Source organism: Sphaeramia orbicularis, chromosome 18 (genome assembly GCF_902148855.1).
Source record: "Sphaeramia orbicularis chromosome 18, fSphaOr1.1, whole genome shotgun sequence".
Taxonomy (NCBI): Eukaryota; Metazoa; Chordata; class Actinopteri; order Kurtiformes; family Apogonidae; genus Sphaeramia; species Sphaeramia orbicularis.
Window position 1 is genome coordinate 25439655 of NC_043974.1, and position 16559 is coordinate 25456213.

Here is a 16559-nt window from a genome sequence, read left to right on the forward strand (position 1 = left end):
GTTGATGGTCATATGAACTATGTTTTCAGCTCAAAAATGTCCAATTTCATCACAATTAATGCTATATTTTCATGACACTAATGGCCAAGTTCTATTTGAACTGAATTTACCTGAAAAACAAATCTTCTATTCTTTCAGATTCCCCAGTTTTTCTTACAAGATTATATGGTGCTGATCCATCCTGCTTATGTTACACCAATACATACATTAAGAATGTCACATGTCACTTTTTAAATCAACAGTTTTCTAATAATAAGCATTTTTATTAAGAAATAACAATTCTATATTGTTATTTCCTCTTTAGTATGATGATAAACTATACAATAAATAATTCTGATCCTAGTTTTTGCACAGGGATCATTAGTGTAAACGGTGACATGGCTGCCGAGCATCAGTATGATGGGATCTGTAACAACCATGTCACATCCGTCCACTGCCACATTTAGTGTTTTTGTGTCAGCTGTTATTGTTTTAGATCCACAATACTAACATTTATGAATAAGAGGAGAATTAGCAATAGTAAGTCTATAAGTTTATTACCAATAAAGTACTGGTACTGACCAGAGCATCATGGGTAATGTCACGTCCGTCCACCAGCAAAAGTTTTCACTGTGCATTTGTGCACAGACTACTGATATTATTTGACAGTGGAAGCTATATTTTCAGAAATATTGGATTTTGAATAGCACGTGTATGTGAAAACTTTTGCTGGTGGACGGACGTGACATTACCCATGATGCTCTGGTCAGTACCAGTACTTTATTAGTAATAAACTTATATACTTACTATTGCTAATTCTCCTCTTATTCATAAATGTTAGTATTGTGGATCTAAAACAATAACAGCTGACACAAAAACACTAAATGTGTCAGTGGGCGGATGTGACATGGTTGTTACAGATCCCATCATACTGATGCTCAGCAGCCATGTCACCGTTTACACTAATGATCCCTGTGCAAAAACTAGGATCAGAATTATTTATTGTATAGTTTATCATCATACTAAAGAGGAAATAACAATATAGAATTGTTATTTCTTTATAAAAATGCTTATTATTAGAAAACTGCTGATTTAAAAAGTGACATGTGACATTCTTAATGTATGTATTGGCGTAACATAAGCAGGATGGATCAGCACCATACTCCATATTGAACCTGTAAAAATAAAACATGTGATATGTAGGATAGAATCTTGTCAGAAAAATTGGGGAATCTAAAATAATAGTAGATTTGTTTTTCAGGTAAATTCAGTTCAAATATAACTTGGCCATTTGTGACATGGAAATATAACATTAATTGTGATGAAATTGGCCTTTTTTAGCTGAAAACATAGTTCATATGACCATCAACATGTTGCAACAGAACTGGAATCCTGTAAATTTGCATAAATTGCATTTACCAACACAAAGTTCCTTTGAAGATTCACTTAGATTGATTTCTTATGCACAAAGACAGAAATAAGACCTCTAAGCAAATTTTAGCTGATATTCTTTATGCAGTAAGTTTGAAATAATCATGTGAAAACTTACTTTGGTGTTATTCATTATTAGCAAATATTGATACCAAACAATGCAACTACCAACACCAAACATGACTTATTTCAGAGCTGTCCTCAGTGGGTGTAATGCTGGTGTTTGACCACAGGGTGGCAGCAAAGCACTATCAGAGGTGTAGCTTTATTGAGGCCAGAAGAAGAAGGATCCTCTTTCTTCTCTTTCTTTCCCAGGCTTCAGAACTATCACACTGTTCCCATCAGTGACACTACCACATTTTCCTGGTAAATAAGACATTTTACATCTGTTTAAGGAGCTCCATCTCTGTGCAGCTCTTTGTGTTGTAATAGTGCATTTGTTATGTAAATGCTTATGTTTTTTGGGGATTAGTAAGTGGAAAGAAAGCTATTAAGATATGAGACAGAGGTTTTGGTTTGACTTTTAACAGACTGTGGGCTTATGAAGGGTTGTAGTTGTGCAGTTTAGACGCTGTGATTGCTTTTGCTGTTTTATTTTGTGATTTTGGTTGCAAGAGGAAGTATTTATGTCAGTGTTTTGATGCAGTAGTTTGCAAAAAGACTGCACTGTTCCACCAGAAACTTGCCATTGGACACGGCTGCAGCTGATTGGCTGCCGATAAACAGCAGCAGCAGCAGCTCATGTCAGTTTAGCACTCCACTGCTTCTGTTCCTGCTGAATCAGTATGAATATGCATCCACTCTTCTGCTTTTAACCTTACTCTATTTTTTATTAATTTTGATGCAGTGCGATCAACACCAGGCTTTATCATTAATTTAGCAGTAATTTGTCTTTTTAAGTAAACAAAAGGAGATTGCCGCCATGCATATTTAACACCGCTGAACAATAATATTCTGCTGAGTCATTTTGATAGCAAACCTGAGATGATTATATCATAATACAAAGACTGAGAGACTTAAGATTTCTCAAAGAAACTGGCATCCTTTCAACTCCAAACCATCTGAACTGAAAAGGGCTTATCTAATAATAGACGATTTCTCTCTACCTTTTAATAATAAAGTTGCTGCAGGCCTCACAAATACAGTGTCTTGGTTTGTAGGATAATTTAAGATGCATGACATATAACAGTATAACATCAATTAAAATGTATTTTAGAAAAAATTAAAAAAAAAAAATGAAGTTGAGAGGCACCGGCAACCCTAGGCAATAACACAATACGATATGACCGGGTGGTTTAGTAGATTTAATCGCTTTAAAAATACCTCTTGTGAAATGATTTTCCAAATTTAATTCTCCTAAACTTCTATTCGTTCTCCTTTAAAAAAAAAAAACAAAAAAACTTTAAAAGTGGCTTCACAGAAGTTGTACATAAGGGTGAAAATTAAAAAGATGTCAAAAGATTATACAACATTTAAAATTTTCTCACCTCTTATGGCATGAGTTATAACCATCCTTGAACTAGTTTAACCCTTGTTTTCCTGAGGTTTCTGGGAATCTTCAACTGTTGTGGAATGGCTTTTAGTGTTTGACTAAAAACTTAAACTAAATACTTTTACAATAGCTGGACAAAACATGCTCAGTGATTGAAGTAAATGTTAGTCGGTGTTTTATTAACGAATCCATTTGTGATCATGCAGAAAAAAGGGGAAAAAAAGATGCAAACAAACAAGGAACTGAAACTATCAGTGTGTTCTAGCTTTTTGTCTTTTTTTTCTTCACATGTTTTGAGCTGACTTTGCTTATGTCTGCTACATCTGTGATCATCTATGTTTACCATTAATTATATTGACCAAAAATGTTTCTCTATGCTACATGTCGTTAGCCACATAGCATAATTGCCTAAGTCACATTTTTGGCCAAATTGTGATATCTGTGTAACTTTACTCTCCGAAAACTGCCGCTTCATTTTGCATCATTGGCTATGACCTGAAATAAATATGACTTAGGCCACAGGAGTCAAACATGCGGCCCGGGGGCCAAATCTGGCCCACCAAAGGGTCCAGTCTGGCCCTTGGGATGAATTTGTAAAATGCAAAAATTACACTAAAATATTAACAATCCTTTTAGTTCAGGTTCCACATTCAGACCAATTCAATCTCAAGTGGGTGGGATTCAGTAAAATACTATCATAATAATCTATAAATAATGACAACTCCAAATTTTTCTCTTTATAAATGTAAATATTTTCATGTATTTACACTAAAACAGCGTATAATTTCGCAAAAAAAATGTAAATAACCTGAACAAATATGAACAACCTGAAATGTCTTAAGAAAAGTAAGTACAATTTTAACAAGATTCTGTTTGTTATTAAATGTTTTGTGTGTTTGTAGATCCCCTGTGATCTGTAAGTTAGAATGTACATGTGTAAACGATAAACTGAGGCAGAATATTGTTAAAATTACACTTATTTTTTCAGTTTGCTCATGTTATTCACATCTTTTGAAAGGATAATTTGCAGATGTAAACCTTTTCATAATGTAAATTTACTTTTTTCACTCTAAAACAGAGAAAAGTTTGGAGTTGACATTATTTATATATTATTATGTTATTATTTTACTGGTTCGGCTCGCTGCAGATCAAATTTAGCTGAATGTGGCCCCTGAACTATAATGAGTTTGACACCCCTGACATTAGGCAATTATGCGAGGAGGCTAATGATATGATTTGCGTCGCTATTTTGCTAAGCATCTGTGTAAATCCAACTTATTTTGCATATTTGAGCTGCTCCTTGAGTGCCCTTGAAGTCTTTACTGTCTAAAGTTGTCATTTTAACACTCAGTATAGTCGCTTTTCCATTGACCCTCAAACTGCGCGAATATAACTTACACATAAAAATTTACCCAATGGAAAAACGACAATTTCACCAAAACTCTCATTTCTCGACTAAAAGTTTTTGTGCTGGCTCAGGTGGAATAACACTGTCCCTCCTACTCATGCCCAGTGGTTGGAAGACATTATGTCCTGCTTAAGACTGGAGAAAATTAGATATTCACTTCAGCAATCGAATGGGAAATTCCAGAAAGTGTGGGCTCCCTTCGGAAAAACATTCCAGACCTTGTAAATGCTTGATGTTTAGGCGCTGTTTAACAATGCTGCTCACTCCGTACTTACTTCTAACGCAGGTTTCTGTTGCGATAGTGATCCTTTACTATGTCTAGTGCACTGGCAATGACTGAGGAGGGATTATTTTATTATGTACAGTCTGTTGTTTGCTTTGTTTTGCTTTGTTTTTTTCTGTATGGTGCTAGCTGCGATTGATATACACCCATGCTTACTTCAGATTTTCGTAAGGACCATTCAGCACTGCACTTGTATTATACTGAGAAAACTTCAATAAAAAGATATTGATTTAAAAAAAAAAAAAAAAGTTTTTGCACTGGCAAGAGGTGGTTTTTCGAGGGTAGCACAATTGGTATATCACACAAAAAAACTGCAATGGAAAGACCTTTTTCCACAACTGGAGTCATGTGATTTAAAAAAACAAACAAACAAAAAACAACGGATGTTGAAAGATGTTACAACAAGCGAAGAAGATTTTTAAAAGAAACATGGTGCAGTATGTGTGGACACACCAGGAAACTGAATCATTTTTTAAAATTTTGTACGGCATAGAGGGGTAATATATAATAATAATAATAATAATAATGAATATATCTGTAAATCAACACTATATTTACGTTCGTCGCCATGTTTATGGAATGACTTCTTGTGTCATCTCACAATAGTAAATAAAATCATCGCATTTGTGATTTAATGGAAAAACCGACATAACGCACTTCTGTTTTTTCAGCATTTAGTAAATACTGGTAAAGTTTTGCGCGGATGTCCAATGGAAAAGCGACTTATGTTTTCAACTGCAGGAAAACAACACTTACTTTCCACAAGCTCTGAAAGTTAAAGCATGCTTATTGACAGATGGTGAAGCTAGGCTAGCAGTATTAATGCAAACGCATAATGAAAATCATTTAAAATTAATGTTGGCTAAGAAGGAAAGTTATTTAAAGATCAAGATAATTTATTGTCATTATACAGAATGTACAATGAAATTTAGGTGGACTGTCAGGATGCGGACTCATAAATAGTAATAATAGCAATAAAAATATAATAAAAACAAAATATGTGTCACTCACTTCTCAACATTCATTCATTTATCACACAGCAAAGTGAATTTAATGATGTCTGACCCTAATGTGACAAACAGTGTGCACTGTAAAAAAAAATCTGTGATTTAACAGAATTTTCACTGTTTATTTTACAGATTTTTCCTGTATTTTTAAGATACAGGAAAATATCAATGAAACGACAAAAATAGACTGTGATTTTACACGTCAAAGTAAAATAACATGAGAAAACTGTAACTGTGAATAACCATAAAATTCCCATTTTTTAAAAGAATTTTTTTCTTTTTTCACAGAAAAATACAATTAAAATACATTTGCAAATGTATTGTAATTTCACAAATATTTCTTTTCTATTTATGAGATTAAACTGTTAATTTAAAGTTTAATACTGTAAATAAATAAATAAAACGAAATAAAATTACTGACAATTAACCATAAAAGAAGTATTTGTTCTGTAAGTTTAACAAGACTTGTTTGTTAATTGACAAATATCTTGTTTAATTATGGGAGGTTTCACAACAAAAATGTTGAATAAATGTATTTTTGTGAATGTATAACATGTATAAGCACTGATAAACTTAAAACACAGTTTTTATCAGTGGATTGTACAACTTAGTCTCATTGAAAATTATTTATATATATATATATTTATAGGTAATTTGATTGTTTTAAAACATGAAAATATTCTTTATTAAACATGAAAAAGTCAAAAAAAAAAAAGCAAAATGTCATGTAAATTTAGGGCAAAAAACTGTATTTTAATTATGGAATATTACCATATTTTTATGAGATGGTTATTTTCCGTTATTAACAGTATTTTTTTGCCACCCCTGCTGCCGGAATAATACTGTTTTTTTTGGGTTTTTTTTTTTTACAGTGTGTGTCTTGTTATGTTTTAAAGTCATTAGCTGACATGTTGTTCCTCTTCCCCTCCTTCTCTCTCAGAATGTTGGGGTACGCTGTGGTCCGTGGCGGCCTCGGGCTGTTGGCCGTCAGGAGGGTGTGCCTCCACGCTCGCTATGCCCATTCGGCCCCACGCAGCGAGGTTCGACCAATCAAGAAAGTCATGGTGGCGAACAGAGGTGAGTCTTCACACAGTAGTGAGGCTGAACAGCGGATGCTCAGTTGTTGCTTTAAATTAAACAGCGTTTTAATGCCGTTTCATGTATAATGTAAGAAAAACGTTATGACATTTAAAATCTTCCTGAGGCAAAAGAACACAGACTCACACTTTTTAAATTTTTAATGGCCAACATCTACTTTGCCTTGGCACAGTCTAATATTTAAGCACACATTATGTGGGTGGCAGCGGCGCTAGCTTTGTTTGCTTAGGAGAAGTGAATTTTTAAAGTGCTTGGAACAGAGGTGGGAGTCATGCACACAGAACTATGCAATATGTAAGTTAAATAAATGACTGTTTTAATTATACCCAACTTCATGGAAATAATCCTACACACTGATAAGTATGAATATATATTGTTTGAAAAAGTGATGGATTGTGTACCTTTACCAAAGTGTCGTATTTAAGTATAAATTTGGGGAATTTTATTTGAGCAACTTCATACATACACTCCAGTACATCTGAGGTAAATGTTATGGTTTTTACTCCACTACATTTGTCTGACAGCTTTAGTCAGGTCGGATCGCATCCTCCTCCCTCCGTTTAAACCATAGATTTATAAATATGTTGATTTTAACCTTAACACATAAATACTCAAACAGCCACTGATGACCAAAACCATCTACTGATCTGAACCATTTAATACCCGTTGATCCACTCATCATATAAACGCATGTAAATAATTGGTGTTAAATGCAGTCTGTCATCTTTTCATGGTCATCAGATATGACCCGTTTGGATGTTCTGAGTCTCCGTCGTTACCGTGGAAACACCGTCATCTTCTGCAACATTGATTCACCAGTAAAACTAATGGAGTTGGATCAATAACAGTGGATGGACACACTTGGTTTATGTTCAGCTAATGCTATACTTTACTGAAAAAGTCACTTTTTCTTCAGTTTTCTCTGTTTCTGATATGATAACCCTCAACTTAAATCTGAGCTTTTATGAACATCTACATGATCAGTGAATTAAATGTAGGAAAATACCAGATTTTCACTGAAAAAAACACAAAATACAGAGGATAATGTTGTAATAAATGGTGATAAATCACTTAACAAAAGTTAAATATAGAGGAGAAAAATAATTTGGAAGTGCCACAAAAGTAGCACTGGGTCTTCATGGGTTAAACACGTAGAACTATTTTTGCGGTGACTTTCAAACGCATATTTCTCTACATTTAAGCTTTTCTAAGTGAGTTATCACCCTTCATTTGTTAATGAAAATCAAGTATTTGTCTGTATTCAAATTACTAATCATAAAACTCAGAGTACATTCAAAGAGTATTATATCAAAACAGAGAAAACTGAAGAAAAGGTGATGTTTTCATCTAAATATATAATTAACTGAACACAATCAAGCATCTACAACCAATATAATATATCAGACTACATGGGTTTTATTGGTGAATGAATGATTCACAATGGAGCCTTTGAATGTCCTAATGGGCCCCTTCTGATGCCCCTCAAAAACTGTGAAACGGCATTTTATGTGAATTATTTACATGTATCGATAGGATTAGTGATTCACAAGTCATTAAACCTTTTAGATTGATGCGAGTGGTGTTCCTTAATAAGTAAACTCTTCTAAACTTTGTTCACAAACAAGGCTATAAGGCTTTTTGAGCTAATGACCACCTTATAGAATGTTAAATTAAGTTACCAACAGTATATTAACTAAATGACTTAAAATGTCTGGAGGAGTAAAAGGCAATCTATACATCAATTCAAGTGTAAAAAAATCCCAAAACATCATATATAATAATAAAATAAAACTATTTTATCCCACAGTGACTATGACTTTTTACTCATAAAAGGTATACTAAACACTATAGCATGTTGTTGAAATCATACGACTCTTAGCGCATTTAACCCTTTCATGCATGAATTATGAGAACCTTACTAAAGATTTTTTTCTTGAGTGTTTTTATTCCTCCTTAGACATGCAAAAAACAACAACAATGCAATTGATTTTTTTTTTTTTTTTCATGGAGTTACAAAAATGTTGATGCATTTAATTTTTGAAGTAAAGAAATGTGTGTTTAAAACCCAATATCAGAAAGTACAGAAGAGGATTAGGGCCACTGGAAAAAAATACAATAAATTAAAATAAATTCCAATATATGTATATTTTTAATTGTTATTATGAAAAAAAAGTCAAAATTCTGAGATTAAAGACAGAATTCTGAGAAAAAAGTCAGAATTCTGAGATTAAAGTCCAGTGGCCCTTATCCTTTTCCATAAGAAAGTAATATGAAAACAATGAGATAAAAACATTTTTAATGCTGCAAATCTGATGTTTTCTCTCATTTTAACATATTCTAATGGTAATTATTACTCACTTCTTGGAGATAACATGCTAAAAAAACCTTTGTGTCTAACAAATAACAAGTGATTCACACTCAAACATGTTACTGCAGATCAGGTTTATGAAGAACAGCAAAGGTATAGTAATGGTCTGAATGTCAGTGTATTATGGGATGGTGCATACAGGGGTTGGACAAAATAATGGAAACACCTTCACCTCAAGATGATAATGCCCCAATCCATACAGCTAGAATTGTTAAAGAATGGCATGAGGAACATTCTAATGAAGTTGAGCATCTCGTATGGCCGGCACAGTCCCCAGACCTCAACATTATTGAGCATTTATGGTCAGTTTTAGAGATTCAAGTAAGACGTCCATTTCCACCGCCATCGTCTCTAAAAGAGTTGGAGGGTATTCTAACTGAAGAATGGCTTAAAATTCCTTTGGAAACAATTCACAAGTTGTATGAATCAATACCTCGGAGAATTGAGGCTGTAATTGCCGCAAAAGGCGGACCTACACCATATTAAATTATATTTTGTTGATTTTATAAGGTGTTTCCATTATTTTGTCCAACCCCTGTAAGTGTCCACTGTGTTGGCTTATATGGAAGTAAAACAACAAAACCCATGAATATACAAGAGAACAGCTGTAGGATAACTGCCCACTGGAGTGACCACTATGCATGAAAGGGTTAAATCAACAAATATATAAAATAAAAATCAGCATTTTGAAGATGAACTCGTCACTTCCTGTGTTGGAAATTGCCCATTTCAGGATGTACAATTGAACTTTTATTATTGCTTTAGTACGACGCCACGTCATTAAATTTGAGTAAAAAAAAAAAAAATCAGTCTTACAGCCTCTAATCAGACGTGTTGAGTTCAGTCAGACTGTGCCGAACGCAGGCTGCAGAATTTGTATTTTCGTCTGGAAAATCTGGTAGATTTAGGCGACTTCGGGGCTCGAGGTGGATGTGGGAAATGACTGTACGATGGTGAGAAAAAGCAGCAAAAATACTGCAAATATATGTATATGTAAAGCACAGGTGTCAAACATGCGGCCCGGGGGCCAAATCCGGCCCGCCAAAGCGTCCAATCCGGCCCATGTGATGAATTTGTGAAATGCAAAAATGATACTGAAGAAATTAACAATCAGTCGTGTGAAAATCATTTTAATTCAGGTTCCACATACAGACTCATACAGTCCAATTAGATTTCAAGTGGGTCAGAACCAGTAAAAATATGATCATAATAACCTATAAATAATGACAACCCCCAATTTTCTCTTTGATTTTTTGGTGTAAAAAAAGTAAAGTTACATGAAAATGTTTATAAAATGTGAATAACCTGAACAAATATGAACAAACGGAAATGTCTTAAGTAAAATAAATGCACTTTTACCAATATTTCTGCCTGTTACTAAATGTTTTGTGCGATTGAAACGTATACGTATAAATGATAAACTGATAAAACGAGGCAGAATATTGTTAAAATTACACTTGTTTTTCTTAAGAAAATTAGAGTTGTTCATGTTATTCAGATTTTTAAGGAAATTTTGTAGACGTAAACCTGATAATAATATAATTTTACTTTTTTTCACTTTCATCATCTTACTGGTAACATAATAACCTACAAAAAAATAATGACTTCATATTTTCTTCTCGGTTTGATGTGAAAAAAAATATTACATTATGCTGATAAACTTCAAATGTTTGTCTGTTTTAGTGCAAAAAAATTAGATTAAATTATGAAAATATTTACATTTAAAAACTATCCTTTCACAATAAAATGTGAATAATTGGAACAAATATGAACAACCTGAAATGTCTAAAGAAAATGAAGTCCAATTTGAACTTAATTTTTCTGCCTGTTCCTCAGTGTTTAGTGTCTTTGTAGATCTGATCCATAATGCACATGTAGAAATGAGAAGTTGAGGAATAATATTGTTAAAATTGCACTTATTTTTCTTAATAAATTTCAGTTTTTTTCAGGTTATTTAATAATAATAATAATAATAATAATAATAATAATAATAATAATAAACTTTATTTGTATAGCACCTTTCATACAGAAATTGTAGCCCAAAGTGCTTCACATTGATTGAAAAAATACAATATTAAAATACATTAAGATTTGATTATACATCAAGAAATAAAATGAAATTTGAGAGAAATACAATAAAATAAAAATAAAAACAGCGCACATTAAAATATTTGATTATGCATAGAATTTTTGAAGTGCAAGAAATAAGATGAAATTTGAAATACAATAAAATAAAAAATAAAAACAGAAATACAATAAAATAAAATAAAAATAAAAACAGCGCACATTCCTGGTTCCTGAATTGTGACCCCATTTTTATCTCCTTTCAAAGGCTAATGAGAATAAAAATGTTTTTAATTTGGTTTTAAATATATTCAGTGAACTGACTTCTCTAATGTCTTTTGGAATTGTATTCCATAACTTTGGTGCATAGTTAGTAAAGGCTTTACATCTCTTTTGTTTGGATAGTTTATAAAAGTAAGTATTTTCATAATGTAATGGGGTTTTTGGTATTATTTTACTGGTCCGGCCCACTTGAGATCAAATTGGGCTGAATGTGGCCCCTGAACTAAAATGAGTTTGACACCCCTGATGTAAAGGGATATTGTTTTTTATTAAGAGGTAAAACCAGAAAAAAACTCTAACTCTGTCAGAGCCTCGTACAATATCTTGTGATTCTCTGTTTTACGGTTGTCCCTGAACGTCTCCTGTCACACATCCACACCTCCATGTCAGCCTCTGTACAACTTTGGAGTACTTGCGTGTAGTGGGCGGATATAACTGCAGATACAACATTTACTTAAGGATGATTCTGAAAGCCACCTTTTATCCGAGGGAGAGGAATATTACTGTTTATCAAGGTCAAACGAAAAGTTTAGAATACGAATAATTATCTCGGACTGCAATCAAAATGAAACATACTTCTATGTTCTGGAGTTTACGGTCTACAGAAACCGTTCAGACATTACTAAAGCTGCTAATATCTACGGTTGCTCTCTATGGCATTGGATTCCAACCTGAATAGAAATGCAGTATAATTGCAGAAAAGTCAAAAGATGTATTTAATGCAAAGCAGATTAATGGTTATAACACATTCTATAGTATATTGTTAATGCTAATGTTGTCCACAGAGGCCATCAGAGTGCAAATACATTGAGTTAAATGATAATTCCTAGTATAGACGTCTTTTATTATAACTTCCTTTTCACAGATTCCATTCCATTTATCCCGTAGACACACTTTAATATTTCATTTAGGTTCATTATAATCGTAGGTAGGTTGCTATTGGAATCCACAATGCAGTTCACCTTACGGACACACGCTGCTGCAGACATCTGTGATTGCGCATACGCATGCATACATTCATGTCCGCCCTCCTCAAAAGAGTGTTTTAATCCATCAGTGTGATTCAAGCGGATGGTCGTCTTCGCCGCGCGTTCACACACTGACGCTCGGCGGGGCTCTCCGTCAGTCTCCCCTCCTTCGCATCGGCGTGACGCGATATCAACACCGCGTTAGATCACATTCATCACAGCGGAGTTCACCGGACCGTGATGGGCCTCAGTATGTGTGTGATGAAGAAGAAGGCCGGAGCGTCGGATCAGATCAGCCCCCATTCCACTTCAGCAAACACAGCCCCACACTGCCTCCACTCCAATACTAATACACTGCTCCTTTGTCCTCCTCATTTCTCCTCTTCTCGTTTCTCCTTGTTTCTCCTCATTTCTCCTCTCCTCGTTGTTTCTCCTTGTTTCTCCTCTCCTCGTTGTTTCTCCTTGTTTCTCCTCTCCTCTCCTCGTTTCTCCTCTCCTCGGTTCTCCTCTCCTCTCCTCGTTTCTCCTCTCCTCGGTTCTCCTCTCCTCATTTCTCCTCTCCTCATTTCTCCTCTCCTCGTTTCTCCTCTCCTCGTTTCTCCTCTCCTCGTTTCTCCTCTTTTCTCTTCTCCTCTCCTCGTTTCTCCTCTCCTCGTTTCTCCTCTCCTCTCCTCTCCTCTCCTCTTCTTGTTTCTCCTTGTTTCTCCTCTCCTCGGTTCTTCTTGTCTCTTCTCTCCTCGTTTCTCCTCTCCTCTCCTCGTTGTTTCTCCTTGTTTCTCCTCTCCTCTCCTCGTTTCTCCTCTCCTCGGTTCTCCTCTCCTCTCCTCGTTTCTCCTCTCCTCGGTTCTCCTCTCCTCATTTCTCCTCTCCTCGTTTCTCCTCTCCTCGTTTCTCCTCTCCTCGTTTCTCCTCTCCTCGTTTCTCCTCTTTTCTCTTCTCCTCTCCTCGTTTCTCCTCTCCTCGTTTCTCCTCTCCTCGTTTCTCCTCTCCTCTCCTCTCCTCTCCTCTCCTCTCCTCTCTCCGCTCCTCTCCTCTCCTCTCCTCTCCTCTCCTCTCCTCTTCTTGTTTCTCCTTGTTTCTCCTCTCCTCGGTTCTTCTTGTCTCTTCTCTCCTCGTTTCTCCTCTCCTCTCCTTGTTTCTCCTCGTTTCTCCTCTCCTCGGTTCTCCTCTCCTCGGTTCTCCTTGTTTCTCCTCTCCTCTCCTCTCCTCTCCTCTCCTCTCCTCTCCTCTCCTCTCCTCTCACTGCATGCTGGGAGTTTGGGTGTGTGAGTGGCTGTGGAGCGCGTGGAGTTGTTGAGTGAGTTTGGGACGTTTGGATCGGTTTTTCGGTGTCAAAAGTCTGTCTTTCTGTCACTTATGAAAAGGTAAGAAGTGTTTAATTCATTATTGTGTGTCATTTGTTCAAAAAACGCGTTTGGTTGTGCTTTGTCCTCCGGGGCCATGGCGTCCCTCCTTGGTGAGGGTTCGCCGCCTCTGTCTATCAGACACGGGGTCAGAGTAGTGGCTGATCCACGGTTCACTGTGGAACAGGTTCTCCTGTCCGTGGGAGAACAGATCGGCCATGATAATATAACATACGGCTCCCGGATGAATAAGGCCGTCGTGGCCTTTCTCCGTGAGGAGCGGCTGGTTCATGACCTGGTTTCCAAAGGTCTGGTTCTGGGTGACCTGTTTGTGGCTGTGTCACCGCTGTTTGTTCCTGCCACACGGATCACCGTGTCAGGTGTACCCCCATTCATTCCGAATGCGCTGTTGGAAAAAGAACTTTCTCGTTTCGGTAAATTTGCAAGTGGGTTTAAAACAATCCGGGTTGGCTGTAAAGACGCCAGGCTACAGCACGTCCAGTCTCTGCGGAGACAGGCGTTCATGTATCTGAACGACCCGGACCAGAGTCTGGACGTGTCATTTAAAGTCAAACATGAAAATGGGTTCTATGCTGTGTACGCGAACTCCGGCAGTATGAAATGTTTTGAATGTGGTGATGTGGGCCACAAACGGTCAGTCTGTCCCCATAGGGAACCTGTAGCCGGCAGCAGCTCAGGTGAGCCCCGACCTGAGGCTGGCGGTTCACCGCAGACCGAGCATCAGGCGGCGGGGAGCACCGGCCCCGGTGACCAGGGGGGCACCGGCCCCGGTGACCCGCAGCCTGATGCTAAAAGAAACGCCAGGCGAGACAGCAGTACTGCTGTTGAAACCACGGCAAAAAAACTAAAACGTTCATCTCCTCCGCCGGCTCCAGAGGTGGATGGTGGTGCAGATGAGCCGCAAGTAGCTCAGCACCAGGTGGAGGAAGTGGAGCACGTGACTCCACAGCCTGATGCTGAGGATGGACAGGTAAGGGACAGAAGCTCTGATAGAGGTGAAGGAAATAGTGAACAGGTTGTTGAAGTGAATTGTGATTTGGACCAGAGTTCTATAGCTGGAGATTCCACCGCTGTGACTGTTGAAAATGAGGAGGATGAGATGTTTGATGATGATTCTCTGTCACAATGCTCAGATGTGGTTTCACAGGATGATCAGCATCCATCATATTCTGTACAGGAAATAAACCGTTTTCTAGATGAAACATATGGTAGAATGTCTGTGGAGGTTACTGATTTTTTTCCTGATGTTGATAGATTTATTTGTTCAGTTATGAAACTAAGAAGACAGGTAGGTTATGAGCAACTGAGTAAACAAAAACGGTTTCGCCTAAAGAAACTACTAACCAAACTGAGGAAAGAAAAGAGGGAGAAGACTCTGTCAAAGACTTAATATTGCACTATGGGTGATGCACTGAAGGTGATCTTTACATCTTGTCATAGTTTTACTGTCCTCTCACTTTTCTTTGTTTCTCTTCTGTTTATGGAAAGTCTGAAAATAGCATCCTTAAACATAAATGGAGGCAGGGACAGAGATAAGAGAGCTATGTTAGCTGAGCTAGGCAGGAGGAAAAATATAGATGTATTCTTTTTACAAGAAACACACAGCACAGCTGACAATGAGGTTGAATGGGGAATGAGTTGGAAGGGACAGTATTTCCTCAGCCATGGCACCAACCTCAGTGCAGGTGTAGCTATTCTGTTCTCTCATCATTACCAACTGGTGAATGTTGTTACATGTGAGGTTGAAGAAGGTAGACTCCAAGTAGTACAAGCCATGATTAGGGATGTTCAATTTGTTTTTATAAATGTATATGCATACAACTCTGGCGCTGACCGCATAAGATTGTTTAAGAAATTAAAGGATAAACTGAAAGAGTTTGACAGTAGGTCAGTAATTGTGCTTGGAGGAGACTGGAACTGTTCCTTACTTCCCTCGGACAGGAACACTCAAGAACCCCATCCTCAGTCAGCCTCTTTTCTGTCTAGTGTTATTAGAGAAAACGATCTTACAGATGTATGGAAAAAACTTCATCCAATGGCTAAACAGTATACATGGGTAAGAGTCAGTGAAGGTAGTGTCCAAGCAGCCAGACTAGACAGAATATACATCAACCAAACACACAGTAACAGACTGATCAGAACACACATTTCACCTGTAGGTTTCTCAGACCACCATTTAGTTACTGTAGATTTCTCTTTACTAACTCGTACCAGTCGCTCTCCATATTGGCACCTCAATGTCCAACTCCTTCAGGACATGGCTTTCTGTCAGTCATTTTCTCAGTTTTGGACTTATTGGAAAATGAGAAAAGCAGACTTTGAAAGTCTAGCACTATGGTGGGATGTGGGGAAGACCCAAATTAAAATCTTTTGTCAACAGTATAAATCACATATTGCAGCTGTTGAAAAGAAGCATTTTGAAGCGTTAGAAAGAGAAATTAGGGCAATTGAGGATGATATACTAAACAAAATGGATAGCAATAAGGACACATTTGAGAACAGGAAGAGAACATTAGGTAAGTTTTTACATGAAAAAGCAAAGGGTGCACTTATTAAATCAAGAATTTCAACAATTAAAGACATCGATGCCCCAACTCAGTTTTTTTTCAACCTTGAGAGAAGGGTTAGGGAGCATAATCAAATGCTGCACATTAAATGTCCTGATGGAACTGTAACCAGTGATCCCTCAGAAATGAGGAGACAGGCTGTGGAGTTTTACTCTGAACTGTTCAGAGCTGACACCTGTGATCCAGACTGTACAGCAGAACTACTAGAGGGGCTCCCCCGTCTGGAAGAAGTGCAGTCAGATTCACTG

The 16559-nt window shown here is 36.7% G+C and overlaps 1 protein-coding gene across 2 annotated transcripts in view; it reads left to right on the plus strand.

The window, feature by feature from the left end:
- pcxb (pyruvate carboxylase b) overlaps positions 1–16559 on the plus strand; it is an 848274-nt gene that overhangs the window by 22517 nt on the left and 809198 nt on the right. The window contains exon 2 of one of the 2 annotated variants that reach the window (XM_030162429.1): positions 6541–6677. In XM_030162429.1, the coding sequence (XP_030018289.1) occupies positions 6542–6677 (136 nt within the window). In that variant the 5' untranslated portion in view covers position 6541. Of the gene's footprint in view, positions 1–6540; positions 6678–16559 lie in introns of those variants that run through there. The other variant, XM_030162430.1, reaches the window with a different exon arrangement.